Source organism: Hyposmocoma kahamanoa, unplaced genomic scaffold, assembly GCF_003589595.1.
Source record: "Hyposmocoma kahamanoa isolate Upper Pololo Valley unplaced genomic scaffold, ASM358959v1 114, whole genome shotgun sequence".
NCBI lineage: Eukaryota > Metazoa > Arthropoda > Insecta > Lepidoptera > Cosmopterigidae > Hyposmocoma > Hyposmocoma kahamanoa.
This window is the reverse complement of record NW_020653383.1, coordinates 4,715,206-4,734,012: the sequence shown is the minus strand read 5'-3', so window position 1 is coordinate 4,734,012 and position 18,807 is coordinate 4,715,206. Positions and strand designations below refer to the sequence as shown.

Genomic DNA, 18,807 nt, shown 5'->3' with positions numbered 1-18,807 from the left:
GATTTCAACACTACAATATTTTGAATTTCTACAAGCAATACAAACCTGCTGTTAGGCAATAAGCCGTGTGCATTGAAGTCTCCCGTGGAATTCCATCGCTTGGTCAAGTTGTTGCCGCCAGGTGATACGCTTTGGTTGCTCGATGTCGAATTATTGCGCGATCTATGTAGAAAACGCGATATAGCCAACTACAAAGCTTATATTAGCGTTATACCTACGTTACCAATGCGTTTCCTTGTTTACTATTAGGATCAACCATACTGCACAACAATTGGAGTTGTTGTAAAAGGTAGCAAAGGTGTAGAATACTAGATACGAATATTTTTTTAAATACTATACAGTCTGTGCAGCTCCTCATTACTATGACTGGGAGTTAATATATTGATGATGTTTTATGAACAAAAAATATTTTCACCTCACTGGCTCGGAATGGCTTTCTTTCTCATTAGAAATCTGCGCCGAAAAGCGTTTTTTCCAAACTAGTGGAAACGGTTTTTGAAATTCGAACTTGACGATGGACTGTGGTGCACCTAACTTTTTCTGTCGGTGAAAAAAAAAAAACATAATTACACGTTTAACTACGCGATTTGTCGCACATTATTTACATAATATAAAACCGTTGGTATATTTTATTCTTGTTATTGTTGATATTAAACTGACAATGATAACTAATTTTGTTTATTAAACTGATTTGTTATATAGTTCAATTGTTTTTTTTCCATCTACCATTTTCCTCGCTATAGTGAGGTGAACTGTTGTATGTTTTGTTCTTCAAAGTTGTTTTGAGTCTCGTGGCTTGAAACCCTCGCTACGCTCAGGATTCTATTTTTGACTTCCTTCGCTTGCCCAGGCTTCAATACAAGCATTCGCGTCAAACAACTCACATTGCAGCCTTACACAAGTAACTATTTTTGATTTTTTTTCTATTCTACTAACTACTAATCGCATGGTGTAATAAGGCCACATTTGCAAAATTACAAAATTTGATGAGAGAGGTTTAAAGGTTTTACTAACGAAATTTGTCAAATAGGAGAATTATAACATTTATACATAACTTGTTTCATGTAGTTTTATGACTTTCATGAGGTGAAAGCACTTTTGACATACGATACGATGTGGCTTTATTATGATTAGGGTACGTTATATGCATTTTTCTTCGTTCTTTGACCAAGAGCGAGAGTCAATGAATTGTTCATGTGTTAAAAAAGTACGTCGAAAATTACATGGCTCACGCCCAGGTGTCGTGAATCCTGATACCGAACGAACTGCCTAAGGAAACATTATCTAAATCTTCCTATATATATCGAGTTCTTAGGTTCTTCCTATATAATCAGCCGATTGAACAATTTCAAATTCTTAACATTCAAATTTTCAACAATTTGTTGCGAACTGGATATAAAGATGTTTGGTAACGTTAACGGTAGTATCCTTATGAAATTTCGAGGCACTTTTAAAAAAATCTTGTATTAGAAGAAGTATTATTACCTGGTCCAAAAATTATAGCAGCGCAAAGATGGTGATACTCGCTAGGATATACTACTATGATAGCCTTAGTAGCAGCTTAACTACAGTGCTTTATAAGTAAAATACCTTTCTATACATCAATACCATTACATAAACGTAAATAAAAGGAAAAGATAGGAAAAAAAGAATTCTTTTTTCATATAATACTTGAGATAGATCATCATTCAACAAAATCTATCGCAGAGTATGCGATTGTACGAACCAGACGTAGGCTGGTGTTCCAACCCTAAGTTGTGGATATTTCAAGGATTCGCACGAAGTGTTATACACTTCTACATTTATATGGCGAACGGCTACGGAGTGGAATTACCTATCTACAGAGTTATTACCTGAACGCAAGCTTGTGAGAGTGAATAGGCATTATTAGTTGTGAATGCTCCATTGTCGAACTCATAGTCGTGAGAAGTTTGTCACTCTTATTTAAAAACGAAAATTTGAATTCTATAAGGTGCATTGTCTATCAAAGCGGAATGGAGAAGACTATGTGTTTCAGCAACCAATAGGATTGAGTCATGTTAAACTACCTAATTGGCGAGATATCGAGATTATGGAATACTATTGGTTACTTAAACAATCTTTTCTGATAATTGGTAGAATCTGCCGTCAAATTACTGTGTCGTCATTATTTTGCAGCTTCGATGCAATCGGAGCCCTAAATCTTCAATGGCAGGATTTTGTACGTTTGATATTCTGCTAAATATTAGCGTAGTGGTTAGTCACCGAGCTACAATTCAACTGCCATTGACGTTTTTGGTATCCTGCTTTTCAACGGTGGGACGATGCCACGTCGATGGTGTAGGTAGTCTACTAATATTATATAATATTTAATTTGAATACTAAATTGTTGATTAAATGATATACAAATTAAGATATACATAGTAATTTCCATGGTAAGTTTAGTAACATCGATCATTAGTGATTAAATGAATGAGAATGCCCTCGTTGCCGTTCCACTGACACTGTATTGAGACTCAACTACCACTGCAACTAGACTTTAGAAGAATAACAAATATTTAGGAATTACAGTGACCAATGGTTGCAAGAAAATTAGCCTTGTTATTTTGTAAACCCGATGCAATCGAAATGCAGCTCGTGTGACCACACATAGTTTTTTGCACAGATTCACCAATTTATTTGTAATATGACAATAAAATAAAAGCAACTATCGCTTCAACGATGAAAAACTTCAAATGAAACAAGAAACATTTCAAAGACGCTAGCTTCACAACTCATAGGAGATGGGTTAGTCGATCTTTACCTTTGGGTCAATCGGAATTACGTTATCTCTCGATAGAGGGTCACCCTCCAACAATTTGGATTTAAATTAATAGTAGATTGTACATACAGATTGGCTAATAGCAATTGCTTATGTAGCGATTTCGACTATATATTTGAATAGGTATATTTGCACAAAAATAGCCTCCATTTTACTGCATATTGTATATGTATAATATAAACAATACCGAATACTTTTAGAACCTAACCAGTAAATTAAAAGTACTCAATTAATGTGCCCTTGAAAACAGAAAGGTACTATTATTGTAAAAAGTTTTTGTAAAAACAAATGGCGCCTCTAGCCGAAATATATTCATGATTGTACCCTAAACCCTGGCTGCATATTTCATAATTTCGAATAACAATTATTTGATCCCATGTCTTTTACCTTGTACTTGGTTAGGTGTTTATACCCATGCTCTTGTTTGAAATACAAATGTATTCTTCGTATAGGCAAGAAAGCGCGCCACCTTTAAATTATATAATGTACACTGTATGCATGGTTGCTTGCGCCGGTGTACGTTGAGATGAGACGAGCGAAACGTTTGATTTATTTCTTATCTTCTTCATCTTAGTACGTCGTCGATGGTTTATTCAGAAATCTTGTCTTAGTTCCGTAGCCGATGACGGCGAAAATTACGTCAAGGGGGCGACGTATTGATTATTTATTATTTTTAACCGACTTCAAAAAAGGAGGAGGTTCTCAATTCGACTGTATGTTCTTTTTTTTTGTATGTATGTTACGCGATAACTCCGGTATTTGTGACAGATTTTCATAATTCTTTTTTGTTGGAAAGGGGGTACTTCCATAGTGGTCCTGTTTCATTTTGAAGAAAATCATCCACCTCGAAGGGTTCACGCATAAAGATTCATTTTCATAAATAGCGCCTAACATTAATTTAGGAGCAATTACTTTAATGGTTGATTTTGCTATTTCCCGTCAAGGCGTTTTTCTCTCAATATACTTTGAGTAGTGAGAACCGATTTTTATTATCTCCAGTGTCAAGTCCTGTATAGTGGCGAACTAGGGGATATTACAATAAAACTTAGCAAATAGACGTAACTCCACGTACTTTTGAGGTCGGTTTGTTTAGTCCTCTGTACTGAGATTATGGATTTTAAGTATATCCTGCCATCTCCACTGTGAAAGAAGATTTGCTACCTAGTAATAAGGTCGCCCGCTGTAACCTGACATTTGTTTTATCTCTGCATGCAATAAAAAGTGTATTTGTATTGCATTATGTCTAAATGCTATCGGATCTGAATGCCCCATTTTTAGTAGGATGGACGTAGAAGTCTTCATGAGACGCATCCGGAACAATCTGCGATTTAGCACGTAATTCTTTCACCATGCCAATGCGAATGGCGAACATATTGCATATATTTCTTGCAAGAAATTCTTAATATACGTATAACCAGGCAAAGGGACTCGGGTTCTTTATTATGACCTGTAAGGCTGCGCCGTATGAGGAGTGTGGTGCGGCGCAGGTGTGGCACGGGGAGAAGGAGAGGGCGCGGGGGACAGCGACGATGACGACGCGGGCGAATCCGACTGGAGCGAGCCTGTTGATTGATGTTGAACGCCGCGTCTGGAAGAGAACATTGGTTGCTTGATAATGACGTGTAACAACGTAACAACAACTTTTAAGTGGTATTTTCACTGATAAAACTACCAACATTACCGTCTATGTAAAAGTAACACTTCCATTGTAGTAGGTATAGGCAATAGATCTCTTTAAGAAGTATATAATTTAATCTTATGCGGATACCAGCCCGTTGCACCAAGTACCAAGTTACTTAATCGTGTAACTTAGTAGAGAGGTACCAGTAAAACTGTTATTTAACACACAAACAGACGCGGCTGTATCTTCCTAGTGCACTCTATTGGTAAAAATAAGTACTTAGTGGCCAGCGCTTGACCAAAAATTATGATGATTGCAAATGAAGTGACTGAGTCAACCACAGAACAATGAATAAAGTAGATGTACTTATTATGCGTGGTACGTGTGCCAACAGTACGCGAAATTCCATATACATAAGTTCAGTCCGCCATTTTAGCTTTGTATGTTATGGTCGTTTCAATTATCTCGCGCAAAACTTCGAAAATTGAAGAAAAATGCCTTATTTTGCTACTTTGGAGTGCAAAAATGATAGTCGCACTTATAATATTACCTAATATCTAAGTGTTTCAAATCATCGTTAAGTCTTATTTTGTTTAATTTTAATAAATTTTCAATTTTCTGTTTATCGTAATATTTATTTTGTTACAAGAAACGAAAGTAAATTTTTATATCGCTGCAATATGGTCGCTTATGTTTTAGAGAACTAAGTAAACATCTCGAATTAGTCATCGTTCAGCTATTAACCGCTTGATGGCAGCACACTGATTGAATTCAATGTGAAATCAAAACGTCGTCACTTGCAATAATATGTATTGAGCTATCAAGGGCATGCCAACAGGGTCAAGTTTAAAATATTAATAGTCCAGAATTTGTTATTTATTTTAAATAAAATTAAAAACTGCGACCAATCATTATCAAGATTTCAGTGTTTTAAATTATAAATGTAGTTTTGGCGATAGCAGATTTGATAGTAATCGAGGCAGACATTCCATTCCAATGTTTTTTTTCTTCCGCAGAATCAACCGTGACCATAGGCCTTGTGTAGGGCCTGAAACGTTGGTTTGTTTGAAGAAACATATATAATGCAATTGCCACACAGAGGCGGTAGAGGGAGCGTTCTGAGCCCGGGAATTTTTAAAATAATCTAGTTCTTATGCACCCTGTTACATTGAAACCGGCTGTGGCGGATGGCGCCGAACGCTATGACAAACAGGCGGACCAGGGATTGCTGTGTCGCACGCTCCGTTCGTTGTGTGGCCTGACTTTAGTTAAGCGATTTGGATCCGAAAAATAGTTACATTTCCAAGATGTAACAATTGCCAAAACCTAAAGAGTCCATTTGGATGACATAATTTAAATTTTTGAATGTGGAAGCTGTGCGAATAAATAAGATACTTTAATGATCATCCATAACGTACCTTGCTTATTTTAATGCATAAATGTCCAAACAGTCACCTTATTCCGTTACATGTGAACATAAAGCCGCAACCTGACCGACGTCATATTATCCATATTTAGGTGTGCCCATATGCTTCGGCGATAGGTCTAGGCCTTCACTGGTTCACCTTGGCGAAATGCCTCGCTTTTACGGTAATGTGCTTTTTATTTGTCGCTTTATTTACTGCCTACATTTTTAACTGCCTCTGTGGCCGAACGGTTACTATGCAGTTCTGTCACGCAGAGGTCCCGGTTTCGATTCTCGGGCCAAGAGAAATATTTGTATGACTTAAAGTTATTTCTCTTGTGAGTTTGGGTGTAGTTTGTGGTTGTCTGTGTGTCCATGGCATTCGCGACACAGGGTTTCCCTAGTGTGGGGCTACGAGTGAGTGCTTTATTATTATTGTTATTAACTGGGATTCCGCATTCAAAGCACAAAAACTTTGTTAAGTGTCGTGTTTAAAGCGCTTGTTAACGGTAACAAAGTAATAAATAATTTATCGTTGGATGAAATATGTGTGCCATTTATTCGGTCGTAAATACCTGTCCCAAAGATTACGATAGGTGACAGATACAACCAGGATATGAGCAGTGTTTCCTTGTATATAAGATTTAAGTTTGATTGTGATCATCAACTCGCCAAGCGCGGCGATGGAGTAATGTCCTCCCATATTTGAGAGGATTAATATAGGCTAACGGATTGTGATAGGTTTTTATTACCAGTATCATTTATCATCATATTATATTTCAACCATAAGGAGTATCTCACACGGTGCCGTGACAAGAAGTTTTAATATTTGAGAATCTTCACTTTGTCCCGCCGTGTGAGTTGTCACTTTTGTGAATCTTGCTTCATGGTAAAAAATAGTAATGCGAAGAAGCGAAAGAGATATTTCAGGATGGTAACATTGAGATCTATCTCTATAGTGCGTTAAGAAGGTACGATATGACGTAATCATAAATGTAGTATATTCACCTCTGTGGCAATGAAGATGCGCTAGAACCGTAACTGGAGGTTCTCTTGGCGGTCTCTCTGTACGAGGGCTGGCGCAGCCTTAGCTCTCGCGTTGGAGTGCCTTGTGAACCTGAAAATTAACAAAAATAAACTTTCATTATTTTTACACAATTGTAAGGAATTGTCTATGCTAACTATGGCTAACACTCGTTACCTGTCGGATTATTATGACTTTGTGTTTTTTTTATGATTCTAAGTGACGGTACGACCAAGTAACGGAAGCGCCTGTTCATAGCAGTTGCAGTATTATTCAAGAGCTTTAAATAGCAAAGATTTGAGCGGCATTGCGACTGGTCCTGTCACCCTGAGACATACATTATGTTGACATATTATATGCCTGTGATTTCTCTAACAAATTATCTTTCAAAACTGGAAAGGCATAATGGTCACATGTCTGTTTGGCGGCAGAAATAGGCAAGGAGGCAGTACTTCCATGGACGAACTCTTTCACAAGGTACTCTAATACTACTAAAAAGTGTTCATTCATTGTAGATCTCTCGTTTCGAATAATCGCTTCAAGGGTGTGTGAAAAACGGTATGTATCTGTTTTATGAAAAACGTTGTGAAAAAAACCAACACCGAGATTCACAAGTATAATTGATTACTCGTCTTAATAAATACTCTCTCTTACGTCACGTACACAAGGTCGTGCTTCCCGCGAGTGCACTTGTATAAGTGTAGTAATGTACTTGCGCCAGTTTATTCTCGGTTATACTCAGCCGTGTTGCCGGGTCTTTAGCGACTCCGGTTTCCGAAGTAAATTAATACATAAAACTGTTACGTTTATAATTGGACAATTTATAATGTAATCCTTATAATTCTCATTCATATCTTCTAAAAATTTAATTAGTGAAAGTACACGCAATAAGAGTGGAGAAAGTACATTATAATTTGTAGTAATCGGTTGCCGCGAGCAATAAATTGCACACTGTAACAGCTTGCTAAGTGTTCGCGTGGGAAGAGAAACATAGGGCACATGATTCAACTAGATGTGGACGCGGTCTAATCAAATGTCATAATGAGAATAATTTCTGATGAGATAAAAATCAATGCATATTGGAAACTTCTCGTTTATACAGACTTTTCAATAGAAATGTGGCATGCATACTATTACAGGTTATTTATGGACTCTACAGCTGGCACTGAGCAATATAAATTTATCTAGTTATTTGATTGAAAATCATGACGTCCAATAAAGAAGTAGTGCTATTAAGATAACGACATCTGTTGTCAGTTTCTGGTAGAGACTCTAAAGAAACTTTCGTTTCGAAGTTTCTCACAGGTGGCGCTACGGCAAAAAGGCCATTTAAACCCAATACAACCTCCGCGATCGTGCGACTCGCACACCGGATTTTCATGGTGTCACCATCTCTGAGCCGGTAATCTCTGGCCTGGTCAGTGTGGAAAAATCTAACTTATGTATATTGTTTAGGGTCTAGGTGTTCGTGGTACCGTCGTCGTTTCCGATTTCCATAACACATGCGCTTTTATTACTTACTTGGGGATCAGAGCAACGTATGTGATGTTGTCTAATATTTATTATTTATTTGTTTATTTATTTATAATACAAATATCTGCAACAGGCGCAGAGAAATACGTAAGATCTGCTGACTCGGTTTGTAGCTCAGTTGGTAAGAACGGTAGCCACGATGAAGCAACAGGCGCTAGTTTGAGTCCAGATCAAAGGAAATTTATCTTTGTATTTGTTCAATCTTTGTATCAGTAATAATAATTATGTCTAGTTATAAATAAGTTTTTGTTTTCGATTCATGAAAGTGTGGCATACATTTTTGCAAGACAAGCTTTCGATCTAAATGTCAGTGACGCCACGGCAGAGCAGCATTATCACTGACGCAACGCAGTATCGTTGCACTCTGTGGTCTCTGTACATTTTAATAGTGCATCAAGGCGTTGTCATTTTTATCATTGACTATACTTTTACTAATATATTAATTCAAAATATATGACTTACCACCATAAGCTCCGTTTCTCTGCCCGCTCGTGGCTGTTGGAGCCCTGCCCTCGAGGGCGTTGAGCCTCCTCAGCGCATCAGCGAGAGTCGACCGCAGGCAAAGTAGGTCTTCCGCCTGACGAGCACAGCGTACCTCCAACTCAGCGACCCGTACCGCTAATCCGGCGCCCTCGCCTTCTAGCATCTCATCTGGAATAGTAGAATAAAGCTTTGTAAGATATTGTGTATTTATTTTTTTTTGAGAGCGCCATGTTCGTAGTTTCTTTAAAGGACAAGATACAAAACGAGATTATCCGAGAGGAAAGGGGCGAGAAGAGGGGAAGAGGGCGTCGACACAGCTGGTAGAATAAGCAAGCTGAAGTGGCAGTGGGCTGGCTATATATGCCACTATAAGAACGATGACGACGATAAGCGATGGGGAAGGGTGTCCTTGAGTGGAGAACACGGCTCGGCAAACGTAGTGTAGGACGTCCTCTGGCCTGATGAGGTGCGACAAGCTGAGGACCGGGTGAAATGGCTCGCACTGGGAGACGACTATGTCCAGCAGTGAACTGCGATAGGCTGATGCTCAGCGCCATGGATATATTCATATATTCCGTCTAAGTACTTTCGCCGGGAGGAACAAAGCAATCATTAACGAAAACAACAGAAAATGCCTACCACCTTCAATCGCTTTCTGTACTGTACTGTAACCATATAAGTGTCGTATGTCCGCTTAAGAAATCATAATCATAAATCACGATGTTTCAAACTTATGACCAAAACAATTGTCTAAAACCTCAATATGTTTTCTATTCATATGAGATTAACATTTTAAGCCTTATTGTAAAAACAGCAAGAACTACCTAATAATGACACTCATAGTTTTCGCAAACGAAAATGTAAGATTGTTGTCTACCACGTTACGTTAATTCATAGTATAAAGTTGGTAGGTGACAAAGCGATGGCCAGCTATTGTGATTCAGACAGTAGTAAAGTTGATATTTAAGAAAGACGCCACACGTGAGCTATGGAACTGTGTATTCAAGGTACTTAAATGTGATGAAGTGTAGGGTAACGTTTATGTTTTTTGAAAAAGAATAATGAATCTAGAAGAATCTAGAAGACTAGAGTTGACACAAAATATGTCATCAACAAAAACTCGAAGGATATTTTCGCTAAAAATGATTTGGTAGTAGTAAAAGTTTTCGTCCTTCGCGACAGGCTAAGGCATCTAAGTGGCCGTACTGCCAGATCTTAGGGTCGTATTGTAGAACTCTATTCAATGCTCAAGTCAGGATTGCACTGGCAACACAAGCACTGGAAATACGACCCTAATGGCAGGGACTTGAGTATGATATCAAGTGCTTTAAATCATACTCAAATCCTAACTTGAGCATTGAGTAGAGTTCTAGAATACGACCCTTAGATTGTTATTTTTAACCGACTTCAAAAAAGTAGGAGGTTCTCAATTCGACTGTATGTTCTTTTTATTTTTTCCTTTTTTTTGTATGTATGTTACGCGATAACTCCGGTATTTGTGAACCGATTTTCATGAATCTTTTTTGTTGGAAAGGGGGTATTTCCATAGTGGTCCCATTTCATTTTGAAGTTAATCATCCACCTCAAAGGGTGGCTGTTCACGCATGAAGATTCATTTTTATAAATAGCGCCTATCTTTAATTTAGGAGCAATTACTTTTAGCAATTATTTAGTTGATTTTGCTATTTCTCCAATTCAAGGCGTTTTTCTCTCGATATACTTAGAGTAGTGTCGTAGTGAGAACCTATTTTTATTATCTCCAGTATCAAGTCCTGTATAGTGGCGAACTAGGGAATATTTCAATGAAACTTAGCAAATAGACGTAATTCCACGTAGTTTTAAGGTCGGTTTTTTAGTACTCTGTACTGAGATTATTCTTCAATAGTTTAATTTTCTGACATTTCTTCGCGGGAAAAAACAAAAACGATTTAGTTTACACATTTTTTGAGATTGACATTTAACAGGTTTTGGATTCGTCTCAGATACAAACCCATGGCACGTCATTGCTAACAATCATATATAAATACCACTTCGCTTGATAAACAATCCTGGTTGAAATATTATTTTATTTAGATAAAGGCTTCATTAACTGAAATATTTTTTCCATTTGTTGCCAGTATTCAATACCCTTAAGCCAATAGCCTGAAATTTTGTGCGTCCATTTTTTTAAATTAGACAATACAATAAAATTTAAACTGCCTCTGTGGCCGAACGGTTACCAAGCCGGACTGCCACGCAGAGGTCCCAGGTTCGATTCCCGGGCCGGGAGAAATATTTGTATGGTCTACATTTATTTGTCTTGTGAGTTTGGGTGTAATTTGTGGTTGTCTATGTGTGTGTCCATGGCACCCGCGACACAGGGTTTCCCTAGTGAGAGGCTATGTTGAGTGAGAGTGATCATTCATTTCTAATCTATTAACGGGAGATCTAGAAGAAAACATCCTAGACTATCCGAAGGTGAGCAGGTAAATTAACGATTATAATTTTATTTATTTGATTTACATTAATCCAGTAGGTAGCTGGATCCTGCGTCTCTGGATTAATGTAAACACGTTTCAATCCAATACAGTGTCCAGTATCCAACGCTGTATTGGAATAGAGCACGTTCCTATTTATCTAGTCCGTGCCAGCACGGGCGGCATTCTCTTTCCTACGGCGAGTTTTGGCGCAAGTGTGCGCGGCCAGGGAAGCCAGCATAACGGCGTGATTCAGTGCCGATACCCACCCAGCTCTGAATCCAGGTACTGGACTCTTGTCTCAACTCAACCTTAAGAATATACTCGGGTACGATTTTAGAAATATTTATGAATTTACACGCGCGCAGAAGACGCTCCTAGGCAACTACACACACTTTGAAATCAAAGAAAATTAATGATGATGATTTTAACATATGTCTGCAATAAAATAAACAATGCAAAATAAATAACTCACATATTATGAATCCGCGACAAGCACAAGGCGCCTCTTTGACGGAACATGATCAAGAAGTCAAATACACCAATGAAGTAAGCACATTTTTTCAATGTACGAACAAGCCATCGTTTACCTATATTGCACATTGCGTCACAATAACAGACTGATTGAATTATAATAATGTTTATTTGCTGTTCAGAAACTTAACATAAAACGGTAAATGTATATGTGATTTATTTTAGGAATAGTCACGGTAACTTTGTTAACTTCGCACTCAGAGTTTTAGAAATGTATTCAATAAAACGTCATCGGTTTCCAATAAACTTGTTTATAAGCAAAAACACAGAATTTAATAAAAAATATTATAAACACGAAAGAATGTTTAAAAACTGCAAGTAAGCAGATTAATCGCTATTAAATGTCGATAAATGTAATATAGGTTTTTGTTCGTTATCCAAAAGAAAAACGTATAAACAACAGGTCAAGCGACGTGAGAATGCCATGAAACGAGGTGTACGTTGCCACAGCATTGTACAGAGAACAATATATAAAGTACACATGAACGTATTCTACAAACTATGTTTACACGGAGAACTATAATGAAAATCGAGAAAATTAATGATTTTGAGGAAATTAATTTTTACGGCTACGGTTATGCTCCGAGATTTGGTAATATTTTTTTATAATTCATCAATTGGTTATGGACTGCACCGATAGTTTTTTTTAAATGAAGTTTAAGGCTATGGAATATAGGAATACGCCAATATCTAGTTTGGAATGATCTCGGCACTGGACTGTGTGGTAAGAGGCGATTTATTTAGACCAAAAAAAAGAAAACGACGCCGACGTAGGCAGTTAATCAAGAAAATAAAAGAAAAGATTAGGTGCGAGAAAAAGTTTAACATTTATCCAGATACATCAAATGTAATTTATTTACTCAAAACGTGGTGAACGGGAGGTGGAAGTACAGGTGCTAATAGAGCTCATAATTGAATAGATCTGCCATGCAAAAATTTACTTGAAATTAATTAAATCATAAATAATTCCAATAGGTGTTCACGTCCCTGTATAAAGATCCAAACAATTGTAACACTTTGAGGGGAAATTAGGCATACTAGGCAGCTTCTTTACGAAACACTTTTGTTGGCTAAAGTTTTCAATTCTCCTTGATGGATGTCCATGGGAACAGTTGTACACTTGTACTCTCTTATGCTCATGCGTATTTAGGCATTCTAGACGCTCCAAACACTTTCTTTCCTTATTAAAACACTGTGAATGTAGCATAAATTTCAGACAATTAGAAATAGAAATTTCGACAACTGAAACGCGATGTTCCGTTTTTGCCGTGGTTAAATTTTCCCTATGTTCTAAGTGTCTATAAATTCAAATTTTATTCATGCTGTGAATCTTATTGTTCACAGGGCTTTTTTACTCTATTTCGTAATTCAGCGTCAAGTCCAGGGACTTCTTACAAAGTTCCGGCTGTAACCGTGTACCTACAGTGTAATGTGGTAAATTCTTTTAAAACTTTAACAAAAAATAAAGACTAATTTCTGCGTTAAAAAGAAACCAAAGTCAAAAGTATACCTAGTTATTATAAAAGCAGGTAAAGCATTTAGATTTAGCAATAAACAGTGCAAAAAGTGTATTTGTGATTTCATTCGAACACTTCTTGGGATTGACGGGAGAGGTACCTGGCGCCTAGTTATACTCGTATAAATACAAGGTATTGCTCTCACTCTGGGCCGAAGACTACCAACGCCCGTCTAACGAGTCACACCGGACTACTACTGCTGTGGTCCCTCAGACCACCACCCAGCCGATACAACGCAATCAGTCAATGAATAATAATAACAAAAAGTAATGTAATAATTATTAGTGCTGCGACGAATCAAACAAACTGGTTTGTTTGAAAAACGCGATTTAAATCTGGAAAAATAGTTTCATTTCCTGTAAGTTACGTTTCTCGAACTTACAATGTACGTTCAGCATTTATAGTTACGTGGATATTTACTCTATTTATTCTTATTTCTTCCTAATTTTTCGCAAAACCAGGCCAAACAGACCAAATACCGGATAGAAACCGAATATGTTGCGAATATGTGTTGCAACTCTTATAATTATTAATATCAAACATCTAATAAAAAAACAAGTACAAAATTAGTTCACATTAGAAAGAACCAAATACTTACGCCAAGCAGCATAAACATCGTTCATTGTATCTCCAGGAGAATCGCTAGCCCTGGAACTCCTGGATTCTCTATCCTGAGACTCCATATTTAACTGCTTTATTCACTTTAACATTACACTTGCACAAGTAACATTAGGAAATTCATTAAATGAATCTGAATCATCAAATTCGTTCATTCATACTTTTGTTTAAGTTCAATGAGTATAATTTAGATTTTCGATTGTTTTTGTTTTATCATGTCTAGAAAGTACGAGTAGCGTCTGGGTTAGATATTGTATGTTTAAATCAAGTTTCGAAATTATAAAGATATCTTTGATAATTATTCGATATATATTCGATAATTATCCATGTTGATTCATAGTTTTGTCTCTTACTTTTTGACTGAAAATGTCAAACAGTGAGAAAATTATGATAGATTTATCACCCAGTTAGTACCTTTACAGCTACCAGTCCTGGCGAGAGATGTCGCTATTCACTGTATTAATTAATTCATATTCAATTATTTTTTGTGAATTTACTCCACTAGTTTGTTATAATTATTCAATATTCAATATTTCAAGTTGAAAGACCAAGTACAAAGACACGACGCAAGCACATAGAAAAATTCGTGAAGTCCGTTGGTGCGTTCCGTGGCTTAGTTGGTATAGCGTCTGGCACGGTATGCAAGAAGACGTCGGTTCGAATCCGACCGGATCGAAGGAATTTTTTCTGAGTGTTTTTCTGAGTGTTCGATCTTTGTATTAATAATTATAACAAACTAGTGGAGTAATTTCACAAAAAATAATTGAATATCAATTCAATAAAAATTTAATTAGTGAGAAAATTAGTTTATTTAGTTTTCTGGAAGAAAAATCGCAGGGAAATTATTTGATTTGTGACTTTTCTTTTGAGATTGACATTTGACACCTTAGGATACGTCTCTGATACAAACACGTGACACGCCATTGCTTGCGATAACATTTTGTTGTTCCAATTAATTAAGTAGAGGTATTATTAAAAAGAAATAAGACGAGTGTCAAAAGTTGTCAGATTTGTGTCTTGTTGTTGGCCGTACAAATTAAAGATAATTAAAGATAATTAGAAAACTCGGTTTATTTATTGTCTACAATCCCACATATACATATATAAAACAAACTAAAATCAAACATGACACTTTGAACTTGCTTGGACGGTTCTTAACACATACGCCTAAAGTTGAATTTGAAACTTAAGTGTATTTGTTTTGGAAAAAATGTAATCCATAAATATTATATACTTAAGTGTGTAAGAAAACAGTGTATTTGTTGGATGCTGATTTGTAATTAGTGGATTGCACCTATCACCGTCTATGTTTGTACGATTTGATTTTATGTACTGTTGATTTTATGTAATGACTCAACATTATGCAATAAACGTATAAACCTAAAAGTCACTATTTTAAGACATAAATTGAAAGTAAATAGCTTGCTCATTAAAGTAATGAATGTTAATACATACGCGGAAAGCTAGTTCAAACAAAGTTTCAATGTCGTGAATTTAATTATAAATTTAATATTTCTATACCATTTACAATAATCACAAGTAAATAATAATATTACACGAGTATCTTTCGTTACACGTTAGTTTCCGTTATTTCCATTTAAGCCTTAAAATATAGTTTTATTTATAATTAAAAAAAAGTAGAATGCAAGATGTACATGGTTTATTCTAATTTAAATGAACACATTTCAATTATTTTTGAATTAATCATCACAAACATCTATAATACAAAAGTGGTATTTAGAAAGGTTTAAAAGATAACCCATCAAGTGTTAATTGAACTAACTGTTTTCACGATGGTTAGCTCTCATCAGAAAGTCATTATCATTCGTGTTTATGTGCTTTTACCCAACTGTGCAGCATTAAAAGAGGTTAATGTGTATATTTGCTTTAACATTCTAATAGTTGGTAGTTACGGTTCTTTAATTACAAAAAAATTGTATTAATTTATTCTATAATTGTTTTATTATGTTGTTTTTATGGGTCTGTAATAGACTTTGTGGTAGCCAATACTGAACAAAAAAAAAATGTAATAATTGTTATTATTAAATACCCAGATGTGCGTTTGGATGCCCTTATGTTGTTGTCATAACACCCATTCCCACGAAGCGTTCTGCGTCTTCTCTTTTTTCTCGATCTGCTTTTTTGAAGTCGGCAGTAATTATGTGGTACCATAGGCGACAATGCGCTATCATCGAATACATCTCTTTACCATTTGAAGTTTTGGTTATTGGTTTGCCTATAATTTATCAACTTATAGCTGGTGTGTTATGCAACAAAATCTTCAAATAACTTATGCAAATTAATTGTAAATGTTATTAAGTTAGTCATAGTATGTTCCTTTTTTATGATATCAAGTGAGGGGACGAATAAGTCGTTCGTGTGGTGGTAAACAAGACGCCTAGCAGTTGCAGTGCCACTCAGAGCTTCGAAATCCCAAAGATCTGACCGGCACTGTCACTGCACCGGTAAGTGCCTTGCGACGTATGGTTGACAAGTCCCACGTGCCTGTACTTTCACCAGCTCGCTTACCTTTCAAAACTGGAACACAGTAATACTCAAAGCAATACGCCTCAGGCTGAATTCTATCACAAGAAGCTCCACTGCTTCTAATTTCTCCGTTTCTTTATTTGTAATTTTTTTTTAAACTTCATATTACTGTGTAATCAACAGTCAATTTACTATTTTCGAATTTATTGAAATTGACTAACTTGACCATTCACAGACTCCCTTTTTGTAAACTCATTAGTTGAATGCATCTGTAAAGATGTTGTCAGTTGGTTGACAAACTAGCGGCTCGATTAATCTAACTATTCAAATTGGAACGACGGTTGTGAGCCAGACAACAAAACGAAGTTCTTTTGAGCTGACTGCGAGTTTTCGTAATATATCCATACCGATAGCCGACAGTCTCCAGCTACTTCGAATGGACCTATCGTCCAATTTGAACTTCGGCAAATACATTGAATCCATGGCCAAAAATGCAGCAACGAAGCTTGGCATCCTTTCCAGGGTGAGGCGTTACTTCACACCGGCACAGTTGCTTCAGCTGTGCCAAGTACAAGTCCGATCGTGCATGGAGTACTTGCTGTCACCTTTAGGATGGTTCCTTTACATACCAACTGGCTACCTTGGATTCAATTAACAACCGTGGCAAGAGGCTTACAGGTGACTCGGTATTAGTGGAGGCGAAACTGCAAAGTCTGGAACACCGCGGTAAAGTTGCCTGCTTATCGGTATTTTACAGGATATATCACGGAGTGTGTGCGATGGAATTACACGATTTAATTCCGCCTTTCCATCACCGAGGGACTAGGCGTAGGTTTGGGTTCTACCCCTATGTTGTGGATATTCCAAAGGTTCACACGCGTTACGCTTCCTTCCACATTTATATGGCGAACGGGTATGTAGTGGAATTCCCTGACTGCAGACTTGTTCCCTGAATGTTTAACTTGGGCCTTTTCAAGGCGAGAGTAAATAGGCATAATTCAGGTGTGCATGCTCTATCGTCGACCTTAACTTCAATTTCCATCAGGTGAGATGGTGGTCAAATGCGCACATATATTTTATTAAAACTACACAATTTTCAGTGACGAGATTTTTTTTGCATATGGCGGCTGATGTTGACTGCGCAACCGGATAAAAGGGCGAGCTGATGGTTCTTAAGCCCATATAAAAATGTAAGTAGCAGGATTGAGATCGCCCAGGTGAGCACGAACCTCGGCTCAGGCCCTTAGTGTAGGTCTAGCACAACAGGGCGCCATTTTCGCGAGAGCGACATAAAGAGAGAATATGTTATTCTCACATAGAGATCTCGCGCTTTATGTCGCTCTCGTGCAAGCCGCGCCTACACTACAGAGTGCTAGCCCTATACTGAACACTTCCGCCTAAAGGACATGCTGTTGTGGGATAGAATCTTTTTTAATGGCGTCAAGTGACGGGACGAAAAAGTCACGGACCTGGGACCTAAGCGACACGTCCATCCGTAACAGTTGCAGTGGCACTCAGAGCTATAAAATGCAGAGATCTGATGGGCACTGCCACTGCGCCCGTCAGCCTGAGGCTGCCTGTAATATCACCAGCACGGCACTCTTACCCTTCTGCGCGAATATACGTTGAACCCCTCAGGCTCTTCGTCCTCTTTGGCGGAGACAGTCATTTCGTGTGGAGTGTGGGAGTGTTGCGATGTGGTTAGCCATGGCGAGAGTGATAAGGTCGTCAGAGTCGTTGAAGACTTCCCCGAGACGATGGGTCCTACGAGCGCAGTGGGGATGTTGTAGTGGACGTAGTTGGCAGCAGTCACCATGAGATTGGAGTGGTGAAGAGCAGAGTGAAAGTATACAGTTTTTTTCTTTAAGAGTCTTCCGTTAAACGTTACATTACATACATAACGTGATTGCTTAGCTCATTAATTTTATAACTGAGTGAATGTTACTAACTTGGTCTGATAAGAATTATTACAAGTAGTTTTTAACTACTAACCTTTTAAAAATCGACATTATAAATCGATTGTCGTAATCGAATTGCACAACGGCACACTTAACACTTGTCGTTAAGTGGTCCATGTAATACTTCTTCAAGTTAAGTTGATTTCTTTTAAAATATATTTTATATTGTAATTTAACTCAAAACAATGGGTATTCAAAATATTGCTTTTGAACATTTATTTCTGTGATTAAATTGAATAACTTTTACACAAACAATTATCGGGCTTTTTTACCGCAAACACCCATGCTCCGCACCAGGGAAACCCTGTATCGCGACGGGTGCCTTAGACACACACACTCACACACACACACACACACACACACACACACAC

At 37.2% G+C, this 18,807-nt stretch overlaps 1 protein-coding gene across 4 annotated transcripts in view; it reads right to left on the bottom strand.

Annotated features, from left to right (window-relative positions):
• LOC113239697 (echinoderm microtubule-associated protein-like 2) overlaps nt 1-18,807 on the bottom strand; it is a 125,312-nt gene that overhangs the window by 36,038 nt on the left and 70,467 nt on the right. For 3 of the 4 annotated variants that reach the window (XM_026476782.1, XM_026476785.1, XM_026476783.1), the window contains exons 3-6: nt 8,846-9,034; nt 6,835-6,943; nt 4,248-4,388; nt 46-162 (exon numbers count right to left, since the gene is read on the bottom strand). In XM_026476782.1, coding sequence (XP_026332567.1) covers nt 46-162; nt 4,248-4,388; nt 6,835-6,943; nt 8,846-9,034 — 556 coding nt within the window. The remainder of the gene's footprint in view (nt 1-45; nt 163-4,247; nt 4,389-6,834; nt 6,944-8,845; nt 9,035-18,807) is intronic. The other variant, XM_026476784.1, reaches the window with a different exon arrangement.